The following is a 15,001-nucleotide window of genomic DNA, read 5'->3' as shown; positions in this document are numbered from 1 at the left end:
AATTATTAGCCCCTTTAAGCTTTTTTTTTTTTTTGATAGTCTACAGCCATCATTATACAATAACTTGCCTAATTACCATAACCTGCCTAGTTAACCTAATTAGACTTGTTAAGCCTTTAAATGTCACTTTAAGCTGTATAGAAGTGTCTTGAAAAATATCTAGTTAAATATTATTTACTGTCATCATGGCAAAGATCAAATAAATCAGTTATTTGAAATGAGTTATTAAAACTATTATGTTTAGAAATGTGCTGAAAAAATCTTATCGCTGTTAAGCAGAAATTGGGGGAAAAAAACGGGGGCTAATAATTCTGACTTCTTTTCTTACACTTATTATCAGGATTTCACCTGCTTTCTGATTCATGCGGGCAGTTAGTGATGTTTTCTCTTTCAGCAGAGCTCAAGCTTTTAATTAATAATAATAATTTAATTGATCAATTGATTTAACCACCAGGTGTCGCTCTTATCTCAAGTCTACTTAACTGTTTACAGCAGAGGTGCCCAAACAATTTCTTATAACGGGCCAAAAACCAAACTTGATTGAGGGCTGTGGGCCGAGGGTAAAGGTAGCAAACCTGTATTTCATTAAAGATGCCATGGCTGATTTCCTAATTTATTTCATAATACTTCAAAATAAATAGCTAAAATTACTTTAATCGTATTACCTTATATCTTATTATCTTATAATGAATTTATTACACTAAAAACAAATAATTCATGTTAACACTATGGAGTCAAGTGCCAGTTTTTACATAAACAAAAAATCGAATTCATTTACATTATGTAAATTTTAATTAATGGAACTGATAACTAAAGTCCAGTTGTATTATTTTTTTAAACATAATAACATCTGGAACAAAGACAACGCTATTTCTCAGAGTTCACATTATTGCACACACAACATTTAATAATGAGACCTCATTAGAAAGTAATTTTTATTGTACATCATAATGATTTTGCAATGTAATTAGTTTGCAACTTAATTAATTAGCGTTATATAAAATAATGCACAAAAATGTCACGTGTTTTTGTCCCCCAAAATCACCCCTAGCTAACCCCCGCACTTTACAATTCTTTTTTTTTTTGGTTAATGTTTACAAAATGATTATAATTTTTGACAGTCGGCCTATTATTGTAAGTTATAAAATAACCATGTTGTAAATTTGTAACACCCAGTATCTTAGACATAATAAGCTATTTATTAAATTCATAAATTCATAATGGTCAGCATTCATTAACCAATATTTCATAACAGGTTAGTTAAGGTTAGCTAAGCTAATTACATTAGCCTGTTGGTGAGGCTAAGCGAACTAGCATCGTGCAAGAAAACAAAAACTTCCATAACAAAATTACAATAACCTAGTGAATTTTGAGGAATAAGATGAAGTAAAACGATGAACAAATTAGATACTGCGCGTTTATAAAAGAATAATTATCTTACTGTCGTGAGGTGAAAGGATTTGCTTCAGGCAGTGACGTTGCTGTTTGTTAATTGAAATTCCGCCAGTAAACAGCGTGTGGCGCACTTAGCATTTAGATTTTTTTACCAGAACAAAAATCTTATTTGGAATAGTTTATTACAAATTTGAGGCAAATAATGGACAGCATCGCTTTGTGGCAGCAGCACCGCCATGATATATGCATAGTTTTAAAGAGAGGACCACCAAAATATATATGGTGCAGCCATAAATAGAGAACATGCAAACTCCACACAGAAATGCCAACTGACCCAGCCGAGGCTCAAACCAGCAACCTTCCTGCTGTGAGGCAAGAGCGTTACCCACTGCGTCACCGTGTCACCCTGGATACAACAATTAATAACAATAATAATAAGTATTGCAAGGCTGTCAAACAAATCAACAGAAAACAACAACACAATCAAGGTTCAACAGAGATCTAACCAAAGTGAACCTTTTTCCTTCAAGTTGCTTATTTATTCACTTCACTATGAGAATTTGTTAAATTTATTGTTAAATTTTTAGCTTTTAATAGATATTAGGCTACTGTGGTATGTACAACTTATTCATGCTGCTATATGTCAGTTATACTGATACACGAACCATGACACTGTGTGATTTGATATGCTTATTTAATTTGTGTGCGTGCGTGCGTGCGTGCGTGCGTGCTAAAAAGGGCGTCACAGTGGCGCAGTGGGTAACATGATCGCCTCACAGCAAGAAGGTCGCTGGTTCAAATCTCGGCTGAGTCAGTTGGCATTTCTGTGTGGAGTTTGCATGTTCTCCTCGTGTTCACGTGGGTTTGCTCCGGGTGCTCCGGTATACCCTGCAAGTCCAAAGATGTGGTACAGGTGAATTGGGTAGGCTAAATTGTCCATAGCGTATGTGTGTGAATGGGACTGTATAGGTGTTTCCCAGTGATGGATTGTAAGGGCATCCGCTGCATAAAACATATGCTAGATAAGTTGGTGGTTCATTCCGCTGTGGCGACCCCTGATTAATAAAGGGACTAAGCCGAAACGAAAATGAATGAATTTTAACTGGAAGGGTGGCACGGTCTCTCAGTGGTTAGCACTGTTGCCTTACAGCAAGAAGGTTGCTGGTTCGAGTCCTGGCTGGAACAGTTGGCGTTTCTGTGTGGAGTTTGCATGTTCTTCCCGTGTTGGCATGGGTTTCCTCTGGGTGTTCCTCCACAGTAAAAAGACATACGTAATAGGTGAAGTAAATAAGCTATATTGGCCGTAGTGTGTGTGTGAAAGAGTGTGTATGGGTGTTTCACAGTACTGGGTTGCAGTTGGTAGGGCATTCGCTGCGTAAAACTTATGCTGGAATAGTTGTTGGTTCATTCTGCTGTGGCGACCCCTGAAATAGACTACGCTGAAGGAAAATGAATGAATGAATTTTAAATGGATTGTTTAAAAAAATAAAAAATAAAAAATAATATATATATATATATATATATATATATATATATATATATATATATATATATATATATATATATATATATATATATATATATATATATATATATATATTACAATGGCACCTGAAATACAACTTATTTACTCATGCTGATATGCCAGTTGCTTATATATACATGGACTGTGACATTGTGTGCTTATTTAATTATTATCATTGTGTGTGTGTGTGTGTGTGTGTGTGTGTGTGTGTGTGTGTGTGTGTGTGTGTGTGTGTGTGTGTGTGTGTGTGTGTTGTTGGCATAGAAAATAATAGTATAAAAAGTGTATTAAAAGTAGTAGTATGAATAATTCAAAAAGTAATTATATTAAATGCGTGTCTATTTTAGTAAACATTACACAATCACTTTAAACAATCTATAAGAATAAGGATAAACAATGTATATTTTGTTGAAAAATGTCAGTGGCAGAAAAATTAGCACACAACGCGTTATCATCTGAAGCAAGCCATTGTATTTAAACACTTCTGTGTTTCTGGAAGTTCATCGCAGCACATAAAGAGCAAACACAGCTGTGAATGAACTCAGTTCTTCTCAGCTCCACTTCAGTCAAGGTAAGTTCGCATGAGCTACTTATTTTGAACAAAACTCTACAAAAAGGCTTGTGTGCAGTTTAACTCTGCACTTTTAAAAAGAACAGCTGGTAGAAAACATAAATTGAGTTTGGCATTCTGGACAAGCACAAAATAACAGTATATTGTATTAGAATATAGCAATTTCGCATAATAGGATATAATTGAACAGTAATTCTGAGAAAACTGTTTAGCTGCCAAAACACACATTCTAAAACAAGTAAAATAATAATAATAATAAATAAATAATAGTATGAACAACAAAAGTGCACAATAAAGATTAAAAGACTGGGAAGGCAATAGAATAAAAGTGTGTCTTAAGTCTGGACTTAAAAATAGAGGGAGAAGAAGCACTCGTAATGTCCGGTGGCAGCTGGTTCCACAAACGTGGAGCAGTGACTGCAAAGGCTCTCCTTTCAGTTTAAGTTGTGACTGAGGAATATTTGTAGTAAAACTTTATTGCTTGACCTAAGGGACAGACAAGTTGAATGTAAATTAGTAAGTTCAGAAATATAAGAAGGTGCTTGCCCATTCAGTTCTTTAAAAACAATATCTTTTATTATTATTATCATTTATTGTTATTATTATTTATTTATTATTATTATCATCATCCTCATTAACAATATATGACGACGCTCGTGGCGCAGTAGGTAGTGCTGTCGCCTCACAGCTAGAAGGTAGCTGGTTCGAGTCTCGGCTGGGTCAGTTGGCGTTTCTGTGTGGAGTTTGCATGTTCTCCCTGCGTTTGCGTGGGTTTCCTTCCGGTGCTCTGGTTTCCCCCACAGTCCAAAGACATGTGGTACAGGTGAATTTGGTAAGCTAAATTGTCCGTAGTGTATGAGTGTGTATGGATGTTTCCTAGAGATAGGTTACAGCTGGAAGGGCATCCGCTGCGTAAAGCATGTGCTGGATAAGTTAGCGGTTCATTCTGCTGTGGCGACCCTGGGTTAATAAAGGGACTAAGCCGAAAAGAAAATGAATGAATGAAATAACATATTTAACCTCCACATACGTGGACAGCACATGTTAGCTCTTAAGTGGCTATTTAAAAGACTTTGAATGTTTTATATTTTGTTGCAGACATTCAGTGTCATCCTGCAACTGTTTTGCAGCATATGAAACGTCCCAAACACTATTTTTAACTGTCCAAAATGGGAAAAAAATGTTGTTTTTACTCTCTGATAGTCAATACAAGTAAAAAAAAAATTCTATGTTAAATATGCATTAAAAAACTCAGGAAAAAGTGTTTTATGTAAATTTGGACCACGAGTCCAGATATATGGACATAATTTTTCTCTAAAAGTCATAACAAAAGATGATACTTAGGTTTTTATTCTAATTAGGTTCTAACAAGCCCAAATACCAAAGAGAAATAAAAAAGGTTAAGAGCAGGGGCATCGCTAGACCCAATTTACTGGGTGGGGCATGTGTCCCAGTAAAAATCGCCAGTGTCCAAGTAAATATGAGATATGTTTTACTTCATATGCAAGTGTATTTATTCAGAGTGGTAATTCCGTAATAAAGACGTTATTTTTTATGTGCAACCGAACCAACGCTGGTGAAAGCAACCTACGCGCCTCTCGCACACGCTGCTCTTCTCCCGGTGCGAGTACTGGTAGTTAACATGCACGCCAAAAAAAACTAAACTTGCTGCTTACGCGTTGTAAAACCGGCGTAACAGCTTTTTTTTGTTTTGCAAGTCGACAAAACTAAACCTCCTGATAGATTTTTTTGTATGAAGCAAAAAGGAGGGATGACAAGTCAGGGAGGTAAGACTTAATAAACCTAATTCTCTCTCAAGTGTAAGACAACAAATAATTCTATAAAACATATTTTTTGTATTCTATTGAATTGTCTATAGAATTTAATTAAAATGAAATTAATATTCATGCAAAATATTTCTTAAATGATCTTAGCATATCATAAGCATATATATATATATATATATATATATATATATATATATATATATATAGCAACGCCCCTGGTTAAGAGGTTAATTGGACCTAAAATACATAAAAGAATGTGCTCATACCAAATTTCATAATGTTTTTGTTTTAACAAAAGGATAGTGGTAATTTTTAAAGATTTAAAATCACAATTATTTAGCATTTTGGAGGCTGCAACCGTAACAGAGTCTTGTAATATGTGTACCATGTCTACATATGCATTTACACCTTGATAATCATGTTTAAAATAAAGTTCAATGTTGTGTACATAAGCTTGATAATGTTTGAACACTCATTAAACTGGCCTGTCCTGCAGATGACATTTTTCTCAGATTAATCACTACAGTCGTGTGGTGAGCAAACAGTTGAGCAAAGCCTAAGGCGGACATCATCATCATCATTATCGTAAAACAAGCTCATTACTCGTTTCATTTCATTACTCTTTCAAAAAGGCGGCAACACCAAAGCTCCATAAAAAAATACCAATGTATTAAATTAAAAAGGGTACCACAAAGCATGTAACGTTTCGAGCACACTGGCTCTTCATCAGACAGTATTCATCACAGCATCGTGTATAGCCATACACATTAAAATGCGCTATATAAATACACATTAAATTACACTAGATATTAAAGTTTGAGGACAAACTTTATGGTGGCTTGAAAAGCCGAGTCTGAATTAGCATGTTACTAGCATGAATTAGCAAGTAACTAGCATGATTCTAACATAAATTAGCATGTAACTAGCATGATTCTAGCATGTTACTAGCATGTTTCTAGCATAAATTAGCATGATTCTAGCATGAATTAGCATGTTACTAGCATGTTTCTAGCATGAGTTAGCATGTTACTAGCATGTTTCTAGCATGAATTAGCATGTTACTAGCATGATTCTAGCATGAATTAGCATGTTACTAGCATGATTCTAGCATGAATTAGCATGTTACTAGCATGATTCTAGCATGAATTAGCATGTTACTAGCATGATTCTAGCATGAATTAGCATGTTACTAGCATGATTCTAGCATGGATTAGCATGTAACTAGCATGATTCTAGCATGAATTAGCATGTTACTAGCATGTTTCTAGCATGAATTAGCATGTTATTAGCATGATTCTAGCATGAATTAGCATGTTACTAGCATGATTCTAGCATGAATTAGCATGTTACTAGCATGTTTCTAGCATGAATTAGCATGTTACTAGCATGATTCTAGCATGAATTAGCATGTTACTAGCATGTTTCTAGCATTAATTAGCATGTTACTAGCATGTTTCTAGCATGAATTAGCATGATTCTAGCATGAATTAGCATGTTACTAGCATGTTTCTAGCATGAATTAGCATGTTACTAGCATGTTTCTAGCATGAATTAGCATGTTACTAGCATGATTCTCGCATGAATTAGCATGTTACTAGCATGTTTCTAGCATGAATTAGCATTTTACTAGCATTTTTCTAGCATGATTTAGCATGTTATTAGCATGTTTCTAGCATGAATTAGCATTTTACTAGCATGTTTCTAGCATGATTTAGCATGTTATTAGCATGTTTCTAGCATGAATTAGCATTTTACTAGCATGTTTCTAGCATGATTTAGCATGTTATTAGCATGATTCTCGCATGAATTAGCATGTTACTAGCATGTTTCTAGCATGAATTAGCATTTTACTAGCATGTTTCTAGCATGATTTAGCATGTTATTAGCAAGATTCTAGCATGAATTAGCATGTTTCTAGCATGAATTAGCATGTTATTAGCATGATTCTAGCATGAATTAGCATGTTACTAGCATGATTCTAGCATGAATTAGCATGTTACTAGCATGTTTCTAGCATGAATTAGCATGTTACTAGCATGATTCTAGCATGAATTAGCATGTTACTAGCATGATTCTAGCATGAATTAGCATGTTACTAGCATGTCTCTAGCATGAATTAGCATGTTATTAGCATGATTCTAGCATGATTTAGCATGTAACTAGCATTAATTAGCATGTAACTAGCATGATTCTAGCATGAATCAGCTTGTTTCTAGCATGAATTAGCATGTTGTTAGCATGATTCTAGCATGAATTAGCATGTTACTAGCATGACTAGCATGTCACTATCGTGTTGCTAACACCTTTCTAGCAAGATTAGCATGTCAGTAGGATGTTAAAACTGTTAGCGTGTGTTAGAATAGCTAGTCACAGTCTCTGGGACAGTTGCTAGGGTGCTGAAATTGGTTGCTAGGGAGTGGCTAGTAAGTTTAAAGGTAATCAGTGATTGGCTGCTGGCTAGACTGAGTTGAATGAGGCAAGACTCTAGTCTGTAGGACAGTCTGATGCAGAGTTATGAGCTCACAAAGGTTGATCCAATGTTAAGTAAATGGGAGTCTTTTACAATGGAAGTCTATGGGACAGTTGCTAGGGTGCTGTAAGTGGTTGCTAGGGAGTGGCTAGTAAGTTAAAAAGTCATCAGTTATTGGCTGCTGGCTAGACTGAGTTAAATGAGTCCAGTTAGAAGTCTGTAGGACAGTCTGATGCAGAGTTATGAGCTCACAAAGTTTGACCCAATGTTAAGTCAATGGCACTTTTGGGATTTTTCTGGGTCGTTTTTCAGAAAACCCAAGGTCGGATCAGTTAGAAAAGATATAGCAACCCGAGTCAGACCAGTTTGAAGGTTTGACGAAAGTTTGAAGTATGTAGCTTGAAAGGCCTAGGAGGAGATACACTTAGAAATTAGTCTCAGAAGAAGAAGAAGAAGAAGAAGAAGAAGAAGAAGAATAATAAGTTTAAGATAGATAACAGTATGCTGGCTTTTCAAGCCACCATAATTATCTCACAACAAAAAATGGGAAAGAGCATGGAGTAAACAAAAACTGTGTATTTATGCACCATCAAATGTGGTTATAATGGAAAATCTATAACAATGCATCAAAGCCAATGTTGTTATTAATCATTCACATGTCCAAGACTGATAAAAGGTTAAATCCAGTCCACAATTACATTTTATACTAAACATAAGTAATTTTATGTGTTTTTTTTTCATCAAATCAATGACATTATGAATTTGGCAATTAAAGAGTTAAAATCCAGTCATTTTCTAAACAATTTAGTAGTTTTGATCAGGACTGAGGTTGATTAACAGATTTATACAAAAGAATTTGAAAAAAATATTAATCTGATGCATTTTTACAGCAGTTTAATTCAGTGGATGTCTTAATCCCGAACATGTAAAAGTGTATTTGAACAGTGCACAAGGGTTAAATCACTTTTTAAAAAGCTTACCTGTTCAGTTTGGCCTATTAATATTATACTATATTTGTCAATTGCTTTATTTCTAAACACATTCTGTGGTTTCTCTTGTTTTTTTTAAATGTTCTCTATGTTTTACTAAATATTACTCTGTACAGCACTTTGGTCAGTCTGCTGTTTTAAAATCCCTGCTGAAAAATCCAGCTTAAACCAGACTAGACTGGTTGGCTGGTTTTAGCTGGTTGACCAGCCTGGTTTTAGAGGGGTTTTGGCAATTTCCAGCCTGGTCTTAGCTGGTCAGGCTGGAAAATGACCAGCTAAAACCAGATTGACCAGCCTGGTTTAAGCTGGACATAGCTGGTTTTGGCTGGGCTTCCAGCCTGGCTAGGCTGGTCAAGCTGGTTTAGCTGGTCATTTTCCAGCCTGACCAGCTAAGACCAGGCTGGAAATGGCTGGAAACGGCCAAAACCCCTCTAAAACCAAGCTGGTCAACCAGCTAAAATCAGCCAACCAGCCTAGGCTGGTTTAAGCTGGTTTTTTCAGTAGGGTGTGCTTTATAAATAAATGAACTTGAACTATTGACCTTGCAGGAAGCCGATTTCGACATTTAAGATGACAAAATAAGCTCTAAACAAAATGATCTGACAAAAAAACTCAAGTTAATTTTTTTTGTTATACAATGTTTAACATATTTTTCTCAATTTGACTGATCAGTTCAGATGACTAGAAAAGTTCAGTTGATTGTACTAAATATAACGTAATTTCTTTTGTCAATTTGACTGATCAATTTATATGACTAAAAAAGATCAGCTGATTGTAATAAATGTGAACTAAATCATTTTAAAAAGCAAGATTTTTTTTACAGTGTAACAAATATGGAATATAAATGAACATAATTTGATTAAAATATTATTTATTTCATATAATAAAAGTCTATGGTAACCAAAACAGTGTGATTATCAGCATTAGTTAATAATTTGTATATACAAAGTTTAACACGATAAATTTTAGTGAATTTAAATTATGTAAAGGGTGGCACAGTGGCTCAGCGGTTTGTATCGTTGCCTCACAGCATGTCCCGGCTGGACCAATAGGCATTTCTGTGTGGAGTTTGCATGTTATCCCTGTGTTGGCGAGGGTTTTCTCTGGGTGCTCTGGTTTCCTCCACAATGCAAACACATGTGCTATAGACCTTTTTCTTGGCTGCTGCATGGAGGGCACCATAGCGTCTTCCGGTAGAATGCTAAGAACTTCTGTTTACAGCGTTTACAACCGGTAATTTATGCTCCGAAAATGGGTTTCAATAGCGTTTTGAGTGGATTACGGAGTGTTTATGTGGCAACTTTGAAAGGTGTGTATTAAAGCCGTTATAATATGTCAGAAGTGATTCAAGCGCGTGAGAAAAACATTCTCCCAGTTCGTCAGAAATACTGCCATCAGAAATACAGTGTGTGTGTGTGTGTGTGTTTCCCTGGCCTGTCAGCTGTTAGCTCAGTGGCTCTTCACACACACACACACACACACGCACGCACGCACGCACACACACACACACACACACACACACACACACACACACACACACACACACACACACACACACACACACGCCACACGCACACACGCAATACTTCACTGCATTATAGAGCAAACTAGATTACTAGCATGAAATTTAACAGGTATGTAAGTCATGCAATTTACAAAAATGACCAATAAAAGTCTGTTACTGATACTCTGCTGGCTGATTTGCTGTTCATTCTAATCGTGAGCCATTTATGTTTCATAGTTTGTTGCATTTACCACAGTTTGTGTTTTTCTGTCATTTAAAAATGTCTCTATTTTCACTTTGTCACACTTATTAAATCAGTGTGCTAGTGGGACAGTACAGGTGATTTAGCGATGACGAGGCTTCATTTAAACAGCAGAAGATGCCGTCTGACAAAGAGGGGAAAATGCCTCAGCAGTTGTTTTCCATCCCATTAGATCACATTTTTTAAAATGATCAGTCCAGGAGGTAGCGTTGATCGACAACAGTATTAGATTAAAGATGATAAAAGCAGGTAAAATAGATTAAAACTATCGTTTCAAAGTTGTCCAAATGTGACTGTTTACATGTGACCGGAAGTTCTTAGCATTCTCCTTGGGCATACACGCAAAGCATTATAGGTAATTTTGCGTTCCAAGAATTCTCATTTGTAAGTCGCTTTGGATAAAAGCGTCTGCTAAATGACTAAATGTAAATGTAAATGTAAAGAAAAAGGTCTATAGGGGATTTGGATGAATTAAATCGGTTATAGTGTATGTGCTTGTGTGAATGTAAGAGTGTATGGGTGTTTCCCAGAACTGAGTTAAGGCTGGAAGGCATCCGATGTGTAAAACATATGCTGGAATAGTTGGCGGTTCATTCAGCTGTGGCGACCCCTGATAAATAAAGGGACTAAGCCGAATGAATGAATGATTACAAAGTACACACAATGTTTGTTGAAAGTTTTTTCTCTTTACTCAACAGAATGATGAAGGTTCTCCTGTTGGCTCTTGTTCTCGCTCTTGTGTTTGCTGATGGTGGGTTTGCATGTGTAAAGCCAAACTGCAGGTTTCAGTATTACAGCAAACAGGCTTTATCAGAAGAGTCTGATTGTGCAAAAAAAGAAACTGATATAAAACCTTATTTGCGATAATTCACAATCAGATAACTGTTGCAGGCTCTGCCCTGAAATGCTACAACTGTGTCCCGAGCGTCCCTGGGGGATCCTGTGTGACCAAAGAGGAGACGTGTGGATATAAGAAAGACACTTGTGTGTCTGCCAGATTCACCAGTCCTCCCTGTGAGTCTCATATCAATGACTGAGTCTGCAAGGTGTTTGCTTTTAAGTGTATATATGACATTTTCGGCACATCTAAGATATAGATCCAGTTTCCCTCTCAGTCCAAAGACCTGCGGTACAGATGAATTAGATTGAATTAAAATTGGCGGAAGTGTATGAGTGTGTGTGTGAATGTGTATGGGTGTTTCCCAGTATTTGGTTGCGGCTGGAAGGGCATCCGCTGCGTAAAACATATGCTGGAATAGTTGGTGGTTCATTCCGCTGTGGTGACCCCTTAGTATCAGGGACCATGTCAAATGAATGAATGAATAAATAAATATGACTATATTTCAGATTTGAAGAAATTGGCACAGCACGACCAAATTCACACCTTATATAAAACATGTTTATAGTTTGTCATTTCACTGGTATGTAGCTACCGTAAAAAAAAGTTGGTAAAAATAAGTTGAATCAAATTAACTATAAGTCATGTCAACTTATTAAACACCTATTAAACATGTGTGTCACTGTGAGTGCTAACAGTACCTGTGTATAATTAGCACTTCTTGTATGTATCGCCTCTTCTTGTCGAATCGCTGAATGTCCCCTCAATTGTAAGTCACTTTGGACAGAAGTGTCTGCTAAAGGACTGAATGTAAATGTAAACAAACCATCAAGTCGTAACCTCTGTATTAAAATACTTTTTAAAGTTTGTAAGTACACCACTGCTTTGTCTAAAATACAAGTCCTCAATCCAAAAGTGTCTTTCAAGAGAAAAATTCACCCCCTGGTCTAGTGAGTCGGGAATCAATTGAATCACTTGCTTTTTAAAATGATTCAGTCTAGTGTTCAGAAGCGATTAAAATGCCTCAAAATGGCGAATCCTGCTGGACAGCTCTACGTAAATACACCAATATTTATACCACGATATTTTGTATCGTGTCTCAATCAGACAGTGAATAGGCTATCATTAATTTTAAACTAATCAAACTGTAAACACAGATATTTTATATATGGCATAACAGTTCACCGGAAGCACTTGATCTGGCTTATTCAAATTAAAAGTCCTTTTGATTACACAGTACCCCAGTGATTCTCAACCATGTTCCCGGAGGACCACCAGCTCTGCACATTTTGCTTGTTTCCTTAATCAAACACACCTGATTCAGATCATTAGCTCATTAGCAGAGACTGAAAGACCTGTAATGGGTGTGACAGACAAAGGAGACAACCAAAACATGCAGTGCTGGTGCTTCTCCAGAAACGTGGTTGAGAAACACTGCAGTACCCCAATGTTTTATTGAGTGCAAATGCTCACTAGAAGATCTACTATTCATTAAACAAAGTTTGAGGATAAGCACTATTCAATATTATAGCTTAGGTTTTTATGTGTTTGTTTAAAGGGATATTGATTTCTTTCCTCCTGTTGAACACAAAGAAGATATTTTGAAGAATGAAGCTGAAAATCTGTAACCATTGACTTCCATTGTGTGTTTTTTTTTCTACTTTGGAAGTCAGTAGTTAGAAGTCTTCATCTCTCTTCAAAGTTTATTCTTAAGTGTTCAACAGAATTAATAAATCTAAAACATAGCTACTTGAGGGATAGCCCTGAAAAAACAGCATATGCTGGTAAGGTATGTTTTGATGCTGGTGTTCTGGTCTTGCTGGTTTCATTCCTGGTCTCCAGCAAGACCAGCATTGAGACCAGAACTGACACCAACATATAGATCAGCAAAACCAACATTTAAACCAGCATTTAAACCAGCAAGACCAGCCGTGAGACAATCAAGACCAGCATCAAAACAAACCTTACCAGCATATGCTGTTTTTTTCAGCAGGGTAAATAGTGAGAAATGTAGTTTTAGGTGAACTATCCTGTTAAGGGGAAATTGGCTAATAAATTGGCTAACATTATGCAAATTTGTTCTTTAGGCATTGCAACATACTACCAACAGTACACTTGAGTAGTTACAGGAATCCAGTCATGATAAGGGGTAATAAAATTGCAGCATATAAAGTTGATCCACGGTCAGTTAAAAACATTTCAAAACAGTTTTGATGTAACGCTCACAACAGTGGGATGTTGCGATATTTCTATCTTCTTTTTATTCCCCATTAGAGTGAGGATGCATGATGAGAAGTGATTTAAAGGAACAGTTCATCAAAAATGAAATTTACTCACTATTTACTCACCCTCAAGTGGCTACAAATCTATAAGTGTGTCTGTTGAACACAAAAGAAGATATTTTGAAGAATGTAAGTAACCGGTAACTATTGACTTCCATAGATGAAAAAATAAATGTAAGTCAATGGTTACCGGTTTCCAACATTTTGCAAAATATCTTCTTTTGTGTTCAGCAGTAAAAAAGAAACACCAGCTTGGAACAAGAGAAGGGTGTGTAAATAATGACAGAATTTTCAGTTTTGAGTGAACCTTTATTGCTAAAACTGTGCAAATCTGTTCAAAAGAAACAATTAGTTTGTTTGTTTTTGTTTGAAATACACCCTAAGGATGTACACAAATATAAAGAGTTAGTGAAGGTTTGTTCTTTGAAATGCATTAAAATAAACAAGTGCACTAATTTACTGTAATTTCTTTCGACTTTCCTCTAGTTGGCTACTTCCGGAGGTGCATTGGCATGGCGGACTGCATGATTCTTCAGTCCAGTACCTCGATTAAGGCCAAGTGCTGTCAGACTGACCTGTGTAATACACCCATCATTTAAACCAAACAAATAAACGTTCAATAATAATGTTGGCTTTAAAGAGATAATTCACCCAAAACTGAAAATTCTATCATCATTTACTCACCCTTCACTTATTCCAATCCAGTTTGAGTTTTGGTTTTAATGTTGAACAGAAATGAAGATATTTTGAAGAATGTTGGAAACCGGTGGTCATTGACTTCTTTAGTATTTGTTTTTCCTACTGTGGATTTCGTTGGCTGTGTTTTATTCATCAGGATATCTTGTTTTGAGTTCAACAGAAGGTGTGCATAAATCAACCCAGGCTCATTCTGAAAACGTACCCTTATACACATTTATTGAGAGTGCCAAATGCGTCTGATGAGGTATGTTTCTTTTTGCAGTTTTAGTTTTCGTGGATCCACCAGAGGCCGCTGTGTGCGCTATTTGAGAACTCAAATTTCTCTCATGAGTGCCATTCGCGCCTGCTCTTCTTTCAAAAATCCACCACAGTCCGCTGTTGACTGACAGACTGACCAACCGACTGATACACCCACCAACCCGCTGCCCTAAACCCAACCTATAGTGTTTTAAAAAGCACAAATTGACCAGCGTCCACCCACCCACTTCGCTAAACTTAACCGACAGTGTTTCCAAAAGCAATTCAGAATAGATTTTTACCACGCTTTCAGATTTTACATTCTCACCCTGTTATTTACTTGTTTATTTTATTTTTTGGATTTCGTTTTTTGTTGTACCTGCTTTCTGGAATCATTCTCTCCCAGACTCGAACCCCAATATCACAGTCAGCTCTTCTCTGC

At 36.2% G+C, this 15,001-nt stretch overlaps 1 protein-coding gene across 2 annotated transcripts; it reads left to right on the top strand.

Moving 5' to 3' along the window:
* The first annotated feature begins 3,426 nt into the window (after nt 1-3,426).
* Nucleotides 3,427-14,850, top strand: LOC130213801 (CD59B glycoprotein-like). 2 transcript variants are annotated; one of them, XM_056445582.1, is made up of 4 exons: nt 3,427-3,491; nt 11,202-11,254; nt 11,395-11,517; nt 14,110-14,850. In XM_056445582.1, exons 2-4 carry the CDS (start codon nt 11,203-11,205, stop codon nt 14,220-14,222), a joined length of 288 nt encoding a protein of 95 aa, XP_056301557.1. In that variant the 5' UTR covers nt 3,427-3,491; nt 11,202; the 3' UTR covers nt 14,223-14,850. The 2 variants fall into 2 exon arrangements, with proteins under 2 accessions (XP_056301557.1, XP_056301565.1); XM_056445590.1 differs by lacking the exon at nt 3,427-3,491 and adding an exon at nt 5,266-5,278.
* Nucleotides 14,851-15,001: the final 151 nt, after the last annotated feature.

This window comes from Danio aesculapii, chromosome 2, assembly GCF_903798145.1.
Source record: "Danio aesculapii chromosome 2, fDanAes4.1, whole genome shotgun sequence".
Classification (NCBI taxonomy): domain Eukaryota; kingdom Metazoa; phylum Chordata; class Actinopteri; order Cypriniformes; family Danionidae; genus Danio; species Danio aesculapii.
Note: the sequence above shows the minus strand (reverse complement) of the source record. Positions and strands in the feature narration are given on the sequence as shown.